We start from the raw sequence: 17,472 nt of genomic DNA, 5'->3' as shown, positions 1-17,472 counted from the left end.
GCAGTGTTTTTGTGTGTGTGTGTGTGTGTGCGTGCATGAGTGTGTGTCTGATGCAGCCTAGGAGAGTGGGAGAGAGGGAGAGAAAGAGATGGATAGAGATCCGTTTTCCATATTGCCTCACCAGGGCTGTTCACTGGCTCTCAGTAATCATCTGCCTGAAATGATAGATGTATTATCTCTTTTTAATCCCAATTAGGGATTTCTGCTATCTGGTTAATTGTTTGTTTTTCCCAGGCCGGGTAATTACGTGAACAATATGCCGACTGAGAACTAAACATTAATAACTGACTTGTTATTAAAAATTGGGGGGTGTTTTGATGTGGCGAGCTTTGCCCTCGTACAGTGGAAAGAGAGGGGAGACAGAAGAGAGAAGGTCAAGGTCGTGACGTGAACTCACAGGGCAAATTGCTTCACTTGAACCCCTCCTCCAATTATACATATACTTGTTTCTCCAATTATGTACCTCCAATTAGATACAGTATGTCCTTGACACCATTCTTGTTACTGATTTGGAACACATTGGCATGTAATTGTTTTGGGACTAACTAGAATCAATCACCCAACCAGGTTACAGCTAAGAAGCAATCCGTAGAAGAGCAGGAAGACTGTGCAGGAAAGTTTTTGGTGGGGATGAATCGGCAGGAAGCCAAGCAGAGCGAAGGACAACGAAACAAGGGTCCTGTCTATCTTTGAAAAGTGAAAGTTTTGTGGTACCCTTTTAAAACAAAGGGTGTTAAAACCAAAGCATTGAGGCTTTCTCAGAAGGCCAGGTTCACCTCTCCATATGGTGTGCGATGATTAATACCCCTTAATCCAGGCCATGTGCAGGCATTCAGGAATGTGTGTGTGTGTGTGTGTGTGTGTGTGTGTGTGTGTGTGTGTGTGTGTGTGTGTGTGTGTGTGTGTGTGTGTGTGTGTGTGTGTGTATGATCCGTCCAGTGCCTGTCCGTGTGTTTGTGTTTGTTTGGTTTATCATCAAAGCCTGTGGATCCTGCAGCAGCATCGACTCTCTCATCAGACGGCAGCAGGGTGGTGGAAGTCTGTTGGCCGCTGCTTGATGTCCTCAGCCTTGAGAGGAAGACATTCTAATCCACCCCAGAGCCTCCTCTTCATCTATCCAGATAGCCCATGCAGAGACCATTGATTGCTTCTGCCTTTGAGGCATCCTTCAGTATGCCTGCGCTGAATTAAGCCCCCACCATCACCTTTAATGCGTGTTTATCTACCACCAGCAGTAATTAGTGTCCCGAATCAAGGATGGGCCACACGTAGTTCAACAGTGTTTCTAATCAAACATGACCATCGTCCAACCCTGAGCAACCCATCGCCCTTGGTGCCTTGTTTACCTCAAGGAACTTTCGAGGTTCGCCAAGGATAGAATAGAATAGACTAGAACTTTACTGTCCACCCTGAGAGTGACATTAGCATTTGGCTTCACCTCACGAGATAAAAGATAACCCCAGGTCAGTCGCTACGGAAGAGAGGATTTGTTTTAATGGCGGCCATTTTACGCCTCTCTCTGTTCTCTGTCATTTTGTGTTTCAGTTCTTTATTTGTGTTTCTTTGAGTTTGTTAATCTTACCTTTTTGAACCTTGTGTGTAGTGTCTGTATTTTACTGCAATGTTTTATTTAATCTGTTTTAGTCCAATCTTTATTTTCCATTTGTTTATTTCTGTCTGTATGTTACTGTAGTGGAACCTGACGAAGCAGCAGAATGGTTTTAAGATCACATTGAAGATCCTGGAGGACAACCTGCTGTCCCGTCTCTCCTCCGCCTCAGGGAACTTCCTGGGAGACACAGAGCTGGTGGAGAACTTGGAGATCACCAAACGCACTGCCGCAGAGATAGAGGAGAAGGTTCTCTCTCTTTTATTATCTCTATTTTTATCTCTGTCTGTTTCTGAGTCTCTGTCTCTCTCGCTTTCTCTCTTTCTAGCTTTCTTTCTCTCTCTCTCATCTCTGTGAAATAGCAGGAGAGGAGAAGATGGTTTTGGAGTTTAGGATGGTTTGAGTTAATATTGGAGCGGGTCAGGGTTGAAATATTTACGAGTATATAAGCCTGAGGTAGACTGCCATTAGGGTTTAGCTTGTGCCTAAATTGATTTGACGGGAGAGGGGAACCTATGCTCTCTGACATATACAGTTGAAGTCAGAAGTTTACATACACCTTAGCCAAATACATTTAAACTCAGTTTTTCACCATTTCTGACATTCAATCCTAGTAAAACATCCCTGTTTTAGGTCAGTTAGGATCACCACTTTATTTTAAGAATGTGAAATGTCAGAATAATAGTAGAGAGAATGATTTATTTCAGCTTTATTTCTTTCATCACATTCCCAGTGGGTCAGAAGTTTACATACACTCAATTAGTATTTGGCAACATTGCCTTTAAATTGTTTCACTTGGGTCAAATGTTTCGGGTAGCCTTCCACAAGCTTGCCACAATAAGTTGGGTGAATTTTGGCCCTTTCCTCCTGACAGAGCTGGTGTAACTGAATCAGGTTTGTAGGCCTCCTGGCTCCCACACGCTTTTTCAGTTCTGCCCACAAATGTTCAATAGGATTGAGGTCAGGGCTTTGTGATGGCCACTCCAATACCTTGACTTTGTTGTCCTTAAGCCATTTTGCCACAACTTTGGAAGTATGCTTGGGGTCATTGTCCATTTGGAAGACCCATTTGCGACCAAGCTTTAATTTCCTGACTGATGTCTTGAGATGTTGCTTCAATATATCCATATAATTTTCCCTCCTCATAATGATACCTATTTTGTGAAGTGCACCTGCCCCTCCTGCAGCAAAGCACCCCCACAACATGATGCTGCAACCCCCGTGCTTCATGGTTGGGATGGTGCTCTTCGGCTTGCAAGCCTTCCCCTTTTTCCTCCAAACATAACGATGGTCATCATGGCCAAACAGTTGTTTTGTTTCATCAGACCAGAGATAATTTCTCCAAAAAGTATGATCTTTGTCCCTGTGTGCAGTTGCAAACCGTTGTCTGGCTTTTTAATGCAGTTTTGGAGCAGTGGCTTCTTCCTTTCTGAGTGGCCTTTCAGGTTATGTTGATATAGGACTCGTTTTACTGTGGATATAGATACTTTTGTACCTGTTTCCTCCAGCATCTTTCCAAGGTCCTTTGCTGTTGTTCTGCACTTTTCGCACCAAAGTACGTTCATCTCTAGGAGACAGAACACGTCTCCTTCCTGAGCGGTATGACGGCTGCGTGGTCCCATGGTGTATATACTTGCATACTATTGTTTGTACAGATGAACGTGGTACCTTCGGGTGTTTGGAAATTGCTCCCAAGGACGAACCAGACATATGCAGGTCTACTTTTTTTCTGAGGTCTTGGCTGATTTCTTTTGATTTTCCCATGATGTCAAGCAAAGATGCACTGAGTCTGAAGATAGGCCTTGAAATACATCCACAGGTACACCTCCAATTGACTCAAATGATGTCAATTAGCCAAATCAGAAGCTTCTAAAGCCATGCCATCATTTTCTGGATTTTTCCAAGCTGTTTAAAGGCACAGTCAACTTAGTGTATGTAAACTTCTGACCCATTGGAATTGTGTGGAGTAGTTGAAAATGAGTTTTAATGACTCCAACCTAAGTGTATTTAAACTTCTGACTTCAACTGTAGTATGCAAAGGTACGACAAAGCTAGACGTCTGCTCTCAATGCTACTGTAAACCCTAAGCAAGCGGGGACGTCGTAGCTCTGCACCTTTTCGGAAAGCTATTAGCAATGGTACTTTATTGACCTTTTACCGCAGTGGGCTAAATCAGGGTCACAGAGAGTGTTTCTTGGTAGTCTTAAACAAATCTACTTTGAAACAAAAGTATACACAACACACGTGGTTGTAGTATTAAAAAAAGAAGAACCTGCACCATGTCAGATAAATAAAAAAAACATTGACTTCTGAAAAATATGAATAACATTCCATCCATGAGGCCACTAGAGCGTGATTTGGTCATTTGACTGCAGGAAAGGGTCATCTCCACGTCTAGCTCTCCACCTCTAGAGACAATCCTACAGATGTTTTTGAATACACAGTATATTGAGATGCTGATGCAGAGCCTCCTGCTCACTGCTGACTGTACTCGCTTACTGTAGATCGAAGCGTTGGCACAGTCACAAATTGGGAAACTTGGCAAGTGAGCAGTAGAAAAGCTCTTCATTAGGCTCAAGGACACTGCTTAGAGACTGAGATGTGAGAGTGGATTCCTTTACAAAGTGCCACTACTTTGTTAATACTGGCGCAGTATGTTCAGTGAATGTGTGGCAACATATTTTTCACCTTCTCTATAGGCATGTTGAATTGGATCATTAAATTGGAATGGCTGCTTTGTTCAGTGGGAGAGGATGTTATTGTACTCTCTGTTATAATTTGCTATAATTTCCCTGGCTGGTGAATGAATCCTATGTGTGTTTTACATGCCTTTGTGTATTTACGCATGTGTGTGTGTATGTGTGTTTGCTGTGTGTGTATTGCAGGTTAAAGAAGCCAAGGTGACCGAGGCCAAAATCAACGAGGCGCGGGAGCACTATCGGCCTGCGGCAGCCCGAGCATCCTTATTGTACTTCATAATGAACGACCTCAATAAGATCCACCCAATGTACCAGTTCTCTCTCAAGGTACACCCACCTCTCTATTGACCTGACCTGTTATTGACACTCCCTAGTGAGCACACACACAGTTCACTATTCTCTCTTTCTCTACGTACATTCTCTAATAACCCACCATGTTTCTCCCAGCCTCAGAGCTCCCCAGTGAGCTAAGTCTTTACCCACGCTGCTCTGTTTTCTGCCTTTTCCTCCATTAGTTTCCAGTGTTTTATGCTTTCTGCTCTTTGTGTTTGTCGCTTCCTAACGCTTTTATGCTTCACCTAATGTCCCTGCTATTGTCACCCTCCAAAGCACTGAGGAGTCACGGGGTGAGATATGGTTTGCAATCACACTGCTCTCTGCAGGTAGCTAGCCACCCTGGGCCAACTGTAGAGAGTTACAGTGCAGTCAAAAATGTGATGTTCCAATATTTGATATATATTTTCACACTATGAGTTTGGAATAATGCTGTGGCATTTTGAAAATGTTGATGATGCCCTTTTAGTGTATGAGCTGTTTGAAAAGACCGCCTGAAATGTCAGTCTGTTTTGGTGGGATGATGTTTTGGCCTGCCTGGTGACATCAAAATTAGTTTGCCAATAAAGAAAAAGAGTTACAAACCTCTCTTCCAATAACAGCAAATGTTCAGTTTTCTTCTCCCACTCAAACCACTCCCAGCAAAATTCTTGCTTGAGAAATTGCTCTTTGCTAAGAAACTTTCTTTTACCCTGTTTTCTCCCCAATTCCGTGGTATCCAATTGGTATTTACAGTGTTGTCTCATCACTGCAACTCCCGTATGGACTCGGGAGAGGCGAAGGTCGAGAGTCCTCTCAAACACAACCCAACCAAGCCGCACTGCTTCTTGACACAATGCCCACTTAACCCGGAAGCCAGCCATGTCAGCGTGCACTGCGCCCGGCCCACCACAGGAGTCGCTAGTGCGCGATAGGACAAGGACATCCCTGCCGGCCAAACCCTCCCCTAACCCGGACGCTGGGCCAATTGTGCGCTGCCCCATGAGTCTCCCGGTCGCGGCCTGGACTCTAACCCAGAATCTCTAGTAGCACAGCTAGCACTGCGATGCCTTAGACCAATGCACCACTCGGGAGCCCCTCTTTTTGACAATTTTAATTGAAAACAATCACAGTAAGGAACTTAATTGTTACCCAGAAATGATTTGATATTGAGATAAAAACGGCTGCATTGGACCTTTCACCAGATGAAATGTCTCTGCTGTAGATAAAACGCACAGGGCAGACCCATATATTTTAAATGCAGTCAGTTGAACAATTGCCAGCCAGCTCGTACTTTGGATATGTTTCAGGAAATAAATCATTTGGGTTCTAGAAGTGTGTCTGCTATCCATTGTGTTTTTATGCTCCAGATGTTCATTGTGGCGTTCCAGAATGTTCTATCCATAGTGTCTGTTATCCTAGGCAGTACTGAGTCTGTTCTATCTATTGTTTCTATGCTACAGGCGTTTAGTGTAGTGTTCCAGAAAGCGGTACTGAAGGCCCAGGCAGACGAGGTGTTGAAACAGAGAGTGTCTAACCTGATAGACAGCATCACTGTCCAAGTGTTCCAGTATACCACCAGAGGCCTATTCGAGTGTGATAAACTCACATACATCGCACAGCTCGTCTTCCAGGTACACAGAAAGTCAGAGTTCAAAGTTCAATAAAAGCTTTATTGTACATTTTTGGTCAAATAGAAATGTGTTTACATGTCATTACACAGTGACGAATATTAGGTACTGATCACTGCCCTTTAAAACTTCGGAGGTCTCCTTTTCTGTCTTTAAAAAATAACAATATAGGAATGAATGTTATTTTGACAATATATGTTTTTTGTCATTGTGAACCCAGATCCTGTTGATGAATAAGGAGATCAACCCTACAGAGTTAGATTTCCTGCTGAGGTATCCCGTCCAACCAGGAGTGACCTCTCCTGTCAACTTCCTGTCCAACCATTCCTGGGGCGGTATCAAGGTGAGGCAAACAGGAAGCTAAGATGTCAGACCTTCACAGTTGAGGTTGAAGACGCGTCTAACCACAGATCTAAGATCAGTTTACCCCACAAAAGCCAAACCTTCACCATCAGGGGACAACATTCTACTTTAAATCAGTGTCTAGGGATAAACTCATCCACAAACCATCCACTGACTATCCTTGTCATTTACGTATGACTGAACTCCCCTTTTCCCCTGTTGTTATTTTAGCACTTAGTCTGTTTCCACTCCATAACTCAGTACATCTGTGGAAGATAACAGAACATAATGGGTACAGTGAAGTCTACTTCCACTACAATAAAGCAACCTTGGTCCTCCAGTACCCCCAACAGTACACATTTGTATTGGTACCCTGGACAAGCACACTTGATTCAACTTGTTAACTAATCATCAAGCCCTCGATCGAATCCGGTGTGTTTGTCAATGGCTCCAACAAAAATGTTAATTGTTGGGGGTACTGGAAGACCGGAGTTGGGAAACTCCATTCTGGAGGACCGGAGTTGGGAAACTCCGCTCTTAGCGGTAAGAGCATTACCGCTAAAACATGTATGAAATAATAAAGGCATGCCATTCTTTTTACAAAAATGTTCATTTGAGAAGTTGCTGCCTCAAGGGTTCACAACTCTCACATATCTATTAGGTGAAATACCACATTGTGCCACCACAGCGGCAAGATTTGTGACCTGTTGCCACAAGAAAAGGGCAACCAGTGGTGCACAAACACCATTGCAAGAGGGGGAGAGAGAGAGAGATCTTTCCGGAAAGGTGGGGGGCTACGACGTCCCCACTTGCTCAGGGTTTACAGTAGCGTTGAGAGCAGATGTCTGGCTACTGTACTCCAGAGAGCATAGTTCCCCCTCCCATCAAATCAGTTGATGTACAAGCTAAACCCTAATGGCAGTGTACCTCTGGCTTTCGTACTCATAAATATTTCAACCTGGACCCTCTTCACTATTAATGATCCTAAACTCCAAAACCATCTTCTCCTCTCCTGCTATTCCACAGAGATGTCGGTCTAGGTACCATTAATTTAATTCAGTCACTCTGGTTCTTATCGCGGTTAGGAACATAATCAGTTGGAGAGGATGAGATCCTGTGATAGTGCCTGGTGGCCGTGGCCCTCTTAGATGATATTAGAAGGATGGGATGGAGAGGAAGCCACAGGGGGCTGTAGTATTCTCACCTGACCTGAGAATCTGCCAACCCAGATACTGGTAATTAACTAAGTGGAGGAGTTGGAGTGACTTCATCTTAGCTCATTAAGGGCCGTGGTGGGTATTTCCGGGGAAGGAGTTGTGATGTTCTTCGATAGGACCTTGACTTGATTGACAGAGACTGAGAGGACAGGTGTTTGTGTGTGCCCGTGTGTGCCCGTGTCTGCGCGTGTGTGTGTGTGTGTGTGTGTGTGTGTGTGTGTGTGTGTGTGTGTGTGTGTGTGTGTGTGTGTGTGTGTGTGTGTGTGTGTGTGTGTGTGTGTGTGACATTCAGAGCACTCTGTGAGGCCACTGTTTTTCAGTGATCCAAAGCTGAGATAAGAACAAATGCTGTCAGATAAAAGTCTAGAGTATGTGCCAGGTTTGTGCTGCCGAAGCATATTCCCCTTTTCTACCCGCTGTTATAAACAGCCTAATGTCTACTCAGCACTATGGTTTGAATAAATACAATTCATATTGGCGTAAGAGAAGATAAGCACTCTGTCTTATTATGAGACTTTTCCAACCCAAACTTTTCTCCTTTGTGGCACTTATATGAGGTAAACAATAAGAGCAAATAACCATTTGTTCATCCTTAGAAAGGTTTCAGAGACGGTGGGAAAATACTGTGTATATGAATTAACCCCTGCCTATATGTACATACAGTATCTACCTCAAATACCACATTAACCCCTGCCTATATGTACATACAGTATCTACCTCAATTACCACATGAAGCCCTGCCTATATGTACATACAGTATCTACCTCAATTACCAGATTAACCCCTGCCTATATGTACATACAGTATCTACCTCAATTACCACATGAAGCCCTGCCTATATGTACATACAGTATCTACCTCAATTACCACATTAACCCCTGCCTATATGTACATACAGTATCTACCTCAATTACCACATTAACCCCTGCCTATATGTACATACAGTATCTACCTCAATTACCACATTAACCCCCTGCCTATATGTACATACAGTATCTACCTCAATTACCACATTAACCCCTGCCTATATGTACATACAGTATCTACCTCAATTACCACATTAACCCCCTGCCTATATGTACATACAGTATCTACCTCAATTACCACATTAACCCCTGCCTATATGTACATACAGTATCTACCTCAATTACCACATTAACCCCTGCCTATATGTACATACAGTATCTACCTCAATTACCACATTAACCCCTGCCTATATGTACATACAGTATCTACCTCAATTACCAGATTAACCCCTGCCTATATGTACATACAGTATCTACCTCAATTACCACATTAACCCCTGCCTATATGTACATACAGTATCTACCTCAATTACCACATTAACCCCTGCCTATATGTACATACAGTATCTACCTCAATTACCAGATTAACCCCTGCCTATATGTACATACAGTATCTACCTCAATTACCACATTAACCCCTGCCTATATGTACATACAGTATCTACCTCAATTACCACATTAACCCCCTGCCTATATGTACATACAGTATCTACCTCAATTACCACATGAACCCCTGCCTATATGTACATACAGTATCTACCTCAATTACCACGTATCCCTGCACATTGATATTGTTATGGTACTCCTTGAATATAGCTTTATTCCTGTGTGTTTTATTTCTCATGTGTTTTTATAATTTCTTTATTAGTTAACTCTGTATCATTGGGGAAGAGCTTGTAAGTAAACATTTCACTGTAATATCTACACCTGTTGTGTTGGGGGCATGTGACAAATACAATCTTATTTTATGAGAACAAGAAATTGCATTCCAGTTTTGAATACATGGTTACTTTGGATGAGGGACTGTATATCTAAGAATGAATATATATTCACCAGAGTTGTAGTTTCTGGCAAATGTTTAATGCATATTTTTTTGCGGCCGCTTTCCTCTTCGCTTTCTTTTACATTCATCCCTCCATCCCAGTCTCTGTGTTCCATGGACGAGTTCCGTAACCTGGACCGGGACATAGAGGGTTCGGCCAAGCGTTGGAAGAAGTTTGTGGAGTCGGAGTGTCCTGAGAAGGAGAAGTTTCCTCAGGAGTGGAAGAATAAGAGTTCCCTACAGAGACTGTGTATGATGAGGGCCATGAGGCCTGACCGCATGACCTACGCTGTGAGGTGAAAGGTCAAATACCTTACCCTCTGACCTACTGTTAGAGGATATACAGTACAACTGTGGTTCTGTTTTTTTTGTGAGGATATCTTTTGAATTTCCCTGTCCCACCAATGAACAAACATAATATAATGTAAACAGCTAACATTCAACCCAGTGAGCTAACATTTAACCCAGTGGCCATTGACCACAGCTACAGTATGTAATAGTTATTTAATAGAAAAGTAATAAATACTATGTTTGTATGAGTGCATTTTCAGCTTTTAAACTAACCACCATAAGCCATGAGCAGTGCTCTGCATTCCGAATGTGTATTTTGTACAGATAACTACCGAAATAAAGGAAACATTTGCTCAAGTGTTTCCTTTATTTGGGCAGTTACGTGTACAGTACCAGTTAAGCGTTTGGACACACCTACTCATTCAAGGGTTTTTCCTTATTTTTACTATTTACTACATTGTAGAATAATAGTGAAGACATCAAAACTATGAAATAACACATATGGACACATACAGTATCCAAAAAAGTGTTAAAGAAATCAAAATTATACCCTTTTTTGGTTACTACATGATTCCATATGTGTTATTTCATAGTTTTGATGTCTTCACTATTATTCTACAATGTAGAAAATAGTTTTTTTTTTAAATAAAGAAAAGCCCTTGAATGAGTAGGTGTGTCCAAACCTTTGACTGGTACTGTTTGTATTGAACATATATCATCATGTCTCCCCACAGAGATTTTGTGGAGGAGAAGCTGGGGAGTCAGTATGTGGTTGGCAGGTCGCTTGACTTTGCTGTGTCCTTTGAAGAGTCTGGTCCCGCCACACCCATGTTCTTCATCCTCTCTCCTGGAGTAGACCCACTGAAGGACGTGGAAAAACATGGTAATGGGGTCCCCTACACTGTTAACACCAATGTGCTGTCATTACTCAAACATGTTGAGGACACTCATTGCACTTAATATCAAATCAAAATTGTATTCGTCACATGCGCCGAATACAACAAGTTCCATACACCTTACAGTGAAACGCTTACTTACGGGCCCCTAACCGACAGTGAAGTTTCATAAATATATCCAAGTACAATTATTTAAAATGTTTTTGTAGTCATTACTCTGCTGTGACTTTGGGCTAATTCATATTTAAGATCATTTACTGATTAATTACTGGAATAATTCCATGATTTGATTGATTTAATTTGGTTATTCTCTCCAAATGAATCATTAACCGTTATAGTGTTAATACTATCAACAATATAATTTTACTATCGTCGAGCTCTGGAACCTCAAGAACCCGATCACTCGCGAAATAGCTTTATGCCACAAATAGTTCATTCAATGTTTTATTTACTAGACCAAATACAGTGCCTTGCGAAAGTATTCGGCCCCCTTGAACTTTGCGACCTTTTGCCACATTTCAGGCTTCAAACATAAAGATATAAAACTGTATTTTTTTGTGAAGAATCAACAACAAGTGGGACACAATCATGAAGTGGAACGACATTTATTGGATATTTCAAACTTTTTTAACAAATCAAAAACTGAAAAATTGGGCGTGCAAAATTATTCAGCCCCCTTAAGTTAATACTTTGTAGCGCCACCTTTTGCTGCGATTACAGCTGTAAGTCGCTTGGGGTATGTCTCTATCAGTTTTGCACATCGAGAGACTGAACATTTTTCCCATTCCTCCTTGCAAAACAGCTCGAGCTCAGTGAGGTTGGATGGAGAGCATTTGTGAACAGCAGTTTTCAGTTCTTTCCACAGATTCTCGATTGGATTCAGGTCTGGACTTTGACTTGGCCATTCTAACACCTGGATATGTTTATTTTTGAACCATTCCATTGTAGATTTTGCTTTATGTTTTGGATCATTGTCTTGTTGGAAGACAAATCTCCGTCCCAGTCTCAGGTCTTTTGCAGACTCCATCAGGTTTTCTTCCAGAATGGTCCTGTATTTGGCTCCATCCATCTTCCCATCAATTTTAACCATCTTCCCTGTCCCTGCTGAAGAAAAGCAGGCCCAAACCATGATGCTGCCACCACCATGTTTGACAGTGGGTGGTTCAGCTGTGTTGCTTTTACGCCAAACATAACGTTTTGCATTGTTGCCAAAAAGTTCACTTTTGGTTTCATCTGACCAGAGCACCTTCTTCCACATGTTTGGTGTGTCTCCCATGTGGCTTGTGGCAAAATTTAAACAACACTTTTTATGGATATCTTTAAGAAATGGCTTTCTTCTTGCCACTCTTCCATAAAGGCCAGATTTGTGCAATATACGACTGATTGTTGTCCTATGGACAGAGTCTCCCACCTCAGCTGTAGATCTCTGCAGTTCATCCAGAGTGATCATGGGCCTCTTGGCTGCATCTCTGATCAGTCTTCTCCTTGTATGAGCTGAAAGTTTAGAGGGACGGCCAGGTCTTGGTAGATTTGCAGTGGTCTGATACTCCTTCCATTTCAATATTATCGCTTGCACAGTGTTCCTTGGGATGTTTAAAGCTTGGGAAATCTTTTTGTATCCAAATCCGGCTTTAAACTTCTTCACAACAGTATCTCGGACCTGCCTGGTGTGTTCCTTGTTCTTCATGATGCTCTCTGCGCTTTTAACGGACCTCTGAGACTATCACAGTGCAGGTGCATTTATACGGAGACTTGATTACACACAGGTGGATTGTATTTATCATCATTAGTCATTTAGGTCAACATTGGATCATTCAGAGATCCTCCCTGAACTTCTGGAGAGAGTTTGCTGCACTGAAAGTAAAGGGGCTGAATAATTTTGCACGCCCAATTTTTCAGTTTTTGATTTGTTAAAAAAGTTTGAAATATCCAATAAATGTCGTTCCACTTCATGATTGTGTCCCACTTGTTGTTGATTCTTCACAAAAAAATACAGTTTTATATCTTTATGTTTGAAGCCTGAAATGTGGCAAAAGGTCGCAAAGTTCAAGGGGGCCGAATACTTTCGCAAGGCACTGTAAGTTGGAACATGAGGTAGCTGAGAAAATACCATTTCAAGGCAGGGTATAATGGGATTCAATTCAGTTATTGAGGTGAGAGTCACAGGTCCGTCCGTATAAATGAATTTCCGTATTCAACTCAGGCAAGTACAATAGTACATTCACAAGACTTTTGAGGATGATATGGTCTTATTAATTGAAAGAGAAAAAGTGATTGGGCTACATCATTGACATAGGCTTTCACAACTGTGAAATTATAGAGAGCGTCTATAATGGGCTAGGCTACCAGTTAGCCTCCGATATGGACAATGCCAGGACAGCATTGAACATGGGCTTGTAAATTAGACCTGCCGTCTTGCAATTACTCAGTGACTTCCACTAAGTTTCACACACAACGCCACTTTATATAGATAATGTAACAGTGGAAATGACTTTTATGTCGTTGTTGCCTCTCAGTTGGGATTCTGTTATGATGGGATGAAAATGGGATTTGATGGTTGGCCAAGTCTCTCGCAACAGTAGTCGATGAGGCCAGTGGACTGAAAATAGCTCACAGCCAATGGAGCGAGATCTCTCTCTCTCAGTTCTCAGTCCAGGAAAGTACATTATATTAGAGAACTTCCATACAGTGAATTCTTCCTTTGGTCCAGTCGGGATGGATTGCAAACACAGTCAGTTAGTCTCCAAGGCAAACAGTGCGTTTGCAGGATCCACTCTGGGATGATTGCTTCCGTCTAAGTATGATGGGAAAAGTTGATCGGAGTTTGGTTTCCAAGGAGATGGGATCACTCATGGTGTGGCCGCCCCTTAAAGAAACTTGATCTCCTCATCTGTTTGCAAATCCTGTAATTTATAGGGATACTCATAGGGCTCTGATGACCTGACATGGCATCACGAGACCACCCCGTTGATTCTAGATATTCAGCATCTCTGTTCTTATGGACAAACCTGAGATTTCTTCATAAGTGTCCACAGCATGTTTCTACTGCAAAACAGTTTAACAATCTCTAGGATGAAGTAAGTAGCCTGTAGGTACCAAACAGGATATTGGTCAAATGCATCCGTTGTTTGGTTCAGAAGAATACCTGTTATACCCATTTTAATGACATAGAAGAATCAGAAGAAAATTCTCACATTATGCTTCAAGTTATATCAACATGTATGAGTTTCTCAGTTTAATACATTGTTAAGGAAACGTGTTTAAATGTCCTTGCGCCATTTTCCCTTTGTCACAAAGAGTGAAAGTTAATCTCCTCCCTTGCAATACACATCTCTTGGCGCTCTAAAGCCTGGATGGTCGTTTACCCAGTAACACATGCAGATCACAAGGCGGTCTGCTGACTTGCTGAAGGCGACTGTTTTCTGCCTTCTGACCCCCCTCAGGGACACTCACATTGTAAAAGGAGAAGAGGGAGAGGAGTTTATTTGTCTTGTGAAAGCTTGTAAGAGGGCGGCGCCGCCACGAACAGAACTGTAAATCCTGCCCTGGAATGTGGGACTTAGGCTCTCGTTACAACGACTCAAACATGTAGGGGGTCCAGATTTAAGTTGTATCAGCTTGAAATTTACTAAGCCACGCCTCCAATATAATTTTCCACTGTACCTTGCCTTTTCGAGTGAATTGTAGAGTTACCACCCATGACTGTATTTGTTAGTAAAATAGACATGGTTGTGGAATTCGTTCATTTTCAGTCCTGTGGCTTTCACCAAGTGAGTTCCTAGGTGAATATTAACATTATAATTGAACCCTTTATGACATTACATTTCTCATTAAGGCCATATTATGAGGCTTAGCTTTACCCTAATACAGTGGCCAGAAACTCATGGTTTACAGGCCACATCAGGCCTGCAAGTAACTTTCCCAAAATATATATCCTGGTTGAACGATTTCCAGGAATCGTCCAAATGGGATATCTGGACAACATTGGGAAATTTACCGGAATTTTTCAACCCTACCTGCAAGTCACATTATGCTGGCTTGCAAAGTGATGTGTAATTCCTATTGGAATCTAGCCAGAGTTAAGATATCCAACAGTTGGAATTTTATTCACCCGCAACCTGCAGTCATAATGACTGCCAGAGTTAGGAACAGTGTTAGGAGACTGCTAAGTGTCTTGCCGTGTCTGAATCCTGGCTTAGGAAGGCCACCAAAAATTCTGAGATTTCCATACCCAACTATAAAATTTTCCATCAAGATAGAACTGCCAAGGGGGAGAAGTTGCAGTCTAATGCAGAGATAGCCTGAAAAGTAATGTCATACTTTCCAGGTCCATACCCAAACAGTTCGAACTACTAATTTTAAAAATGACTCTCTCCAGAAATTTGTCTCTCACTGTTGCCGCCTGCTACCGACCCCCCTCAGCTCCCAGCTATGCCCTGGACACCAGTTGTGAATTGATCACCCCCCATCTAGCTTCAGAGTTTGTTCTGTTAGGTGACCTAAACTAGGATATGTTTAACACCCCGGCAGTCCTACAATCTAAGCTAGATGCCCTCAATCTCACACAAATCATCAAGGAACCCACCAGGTATAACCCTAAATCTGTAAACAAGGGCACCCTCATAGACGTTATCCTGACCAACTCGTCCTCCAAATACACCTCCGCTGTCTTCAACCAGGATCTCAGTGATCACTGCCTCATTGCCTGTATCCGCTACGGGTCCCAGTCAAACGACCACCCCTCATCACTGTCAAACGCTCCCTAAAACACTTCTGCGAGCAGACCTTTCTAATCGACCTGGCCAGTCATCCCGTCAGTTGAGAATGCCTGGTCATTCTTTAAAAGTAACTTCCTCACCATCTTAGATCAGCATGCTCCGTTCAAAAATGCAGAACTAAGAACAGATATAGCCCTTGGTTCACTCCAGACCTGACTGCCCTCGACCAGCACAAAAACATCCTGTGGCGGACTGCAATAGCATCGAATAGTCCCCGCGATATGCAACTGTTCAGGGAAGTCAGGAACCAATACACGCAGTCAGTCAGGAAAGCAAAGGCCAGCTTTTTCAAGCAGAAATTTGCATCCTGTAGCTCTAACCCCCAAAAGTTCTGGGACACTGTAAAGTCCATGGAGAACAAGAGCACCTCCTCCCAGCTGCCCACTGCATTGAGGCTAGGTAACACGGTCACCACCGATAAATCCATGATTATCAAACTTCAACAAGCATTTCTCAACGGCTGGCCATGCCTTCCTCCTGGCTACTCCAACCTTGGCCAACAGCTCCCCCCCCCCCCCGCAGCTACTCGCCCAAGCCTCCACAGCTTCTCCTTTACCCAAATCCAGATAGCAGATGTTCTGAAAGAGCTGCAAAACCTGGACTCGTACAAATCAGTTGGGCTTGACAATCTGGACCCTCTATTTCTGAAACTATCCGCCGCCATTGTCGCAACCCCTATTACCAGCCTGTTCAACCTCTCTTTCATATCGTTCATATCGTGTGAGATCCCCAAGGATTGGAAAGCTGCCGCAGTCATCCCCCTCTTCAAAGGGGGAGACACCCTGGACCCAAACTGTTACAGACCTATATCCATCCTGCCCTGCCTATCTAAGGTCTTCGAAAGCCAAGTCAACAAACAGATCACGTACCATCTCGAATCCCACCGTACCTTCTCCGCTGTGCAATCTGGTTTCCAAGCCAGTCACGGGTGAACCTCAGCCACGCTCAAGGTACTAAACGATATCATAACCGCCATCGATAAAAGACAGTACTGTGCAGCCGTCTTCATCGACCTGGCCAAGGCTTTCGACTCTGTCAATCACCATATTCTTATTGGCAGACTCAGTAGCCTCGGTTTTTCTAATGACTGCCTTGCCTGGTTCACCAACTACTTTGCAGACAGATTTCAGTGTGTCAAATCGGAGGGCATGTTGTCCGGTCCTCTGGCAGTCTCTATGGGGGTGCCACAGGGTTCAATTCTCGGGCCGACTCTTTTCTCTGTATATATCAATGATGTTGCTCTTGCTACGGGCGATTCCCTGATTCACCTCTACGCAGACGACACCATTCTGTATACTGCTGGCCCTTCCTTGGACACTGTGCTATCTAACCTCCAAACGAGCTTCAATGCCATACAATACTCCTTCCGTGGCCTCCAACTGTAAAGCCAAATGCATGCTTTTCAACCGTTCGCTGCCTGCACCCGCACGCCTAACTAGCATCACCACCCTGGATGGTTTGGAATATGTGGACATCTATAAGTACCTAGGTGTCTGGCTAGACTGTAAACTCTCCTTCCAGACTCATATCAAACATCTCCAATCTAAAATCAAATCTAGAGTCAGCTTTCTATTCCGCAACAAAGCCTCCTTCACTCACGCTGCTAAACTTACCCTAGTAAAACTGACTATCCTACCGATCCTCGACTTTGGCGATGTCATCTACAAAATAGCTTCCAATACTCTACTCAGAAAACTGGATGCAGTTTATCACAGTGTCATCCGTTTTGTTACTAAAGCACTTTATACCACCCACCACTGCGACCTGTATGCTGTAGTCGGCTGGCCCTCGCTACATATTCGTTGCCAGACCCACTGGCTCCAGGTCATCTACAAGTCCATGCTAGGTA

General features: G+C 43.0%; 1 protein-coding gene across 1 annotated transcript in view; it reads left to right on the top strand.

The window, feature by feature from the left end:
* The window catches only part of LOC139375621 (dynein, axonemal, heavy chain 9), a 130,179-nt gene that overhangs the window by 81,935 nt on the left and 30,772 nt on the right, over window positions 1–17,472 (top strand). The window contains exons 62-67 of the mRNA XM_071117412.1: window positions 1,694–1,858; window positions 4,495–4,635; window positions 6,084–6,254; window positions 6,472–6,594; window positions 9,761–9,954; window positions 10,684–10,832. Of these exons, the coding sequence (XP_070973513.1) occupies window positions 1,694–1,858; window positions 4,495–4,635; window positions 6,084–6,254; window positions 6,472–6,594; window positions 9,761–9,954; window positions 10,684–10,832 (943 nt within the window). The remainder of the gene's footprint in view (window positions 1–1,693; window positions 1,859–4,494; window positions 4,636–6,083; window positions 6,255–6,471; window positions 6,595–9,760; window positions 9,955–10,683; window positions 10,833–17,472) is intronic.

The sequence above is a fragment of the Oncorhynchus clarkii genome, chromosome 20 (assembly GCF_045791955.1).
Source record: "Oncorhynchus clarkii lewisi isolate Uvic-CL-2024 chromosome 20, UVic_Ocla_1.0, whole genome shotgun sequence".
Classification (NCBI taxonomy): domain Eukaryota; kingdom Metazoa; phylum Chordata; class Actinopteri; order Salmoniformes; family Salmonidae; genus Oncorhynchus; species Oncorhynchus clarkii.
This window is presented reverse-complemented; position numbering and strand designations above follow the sequence as displayed.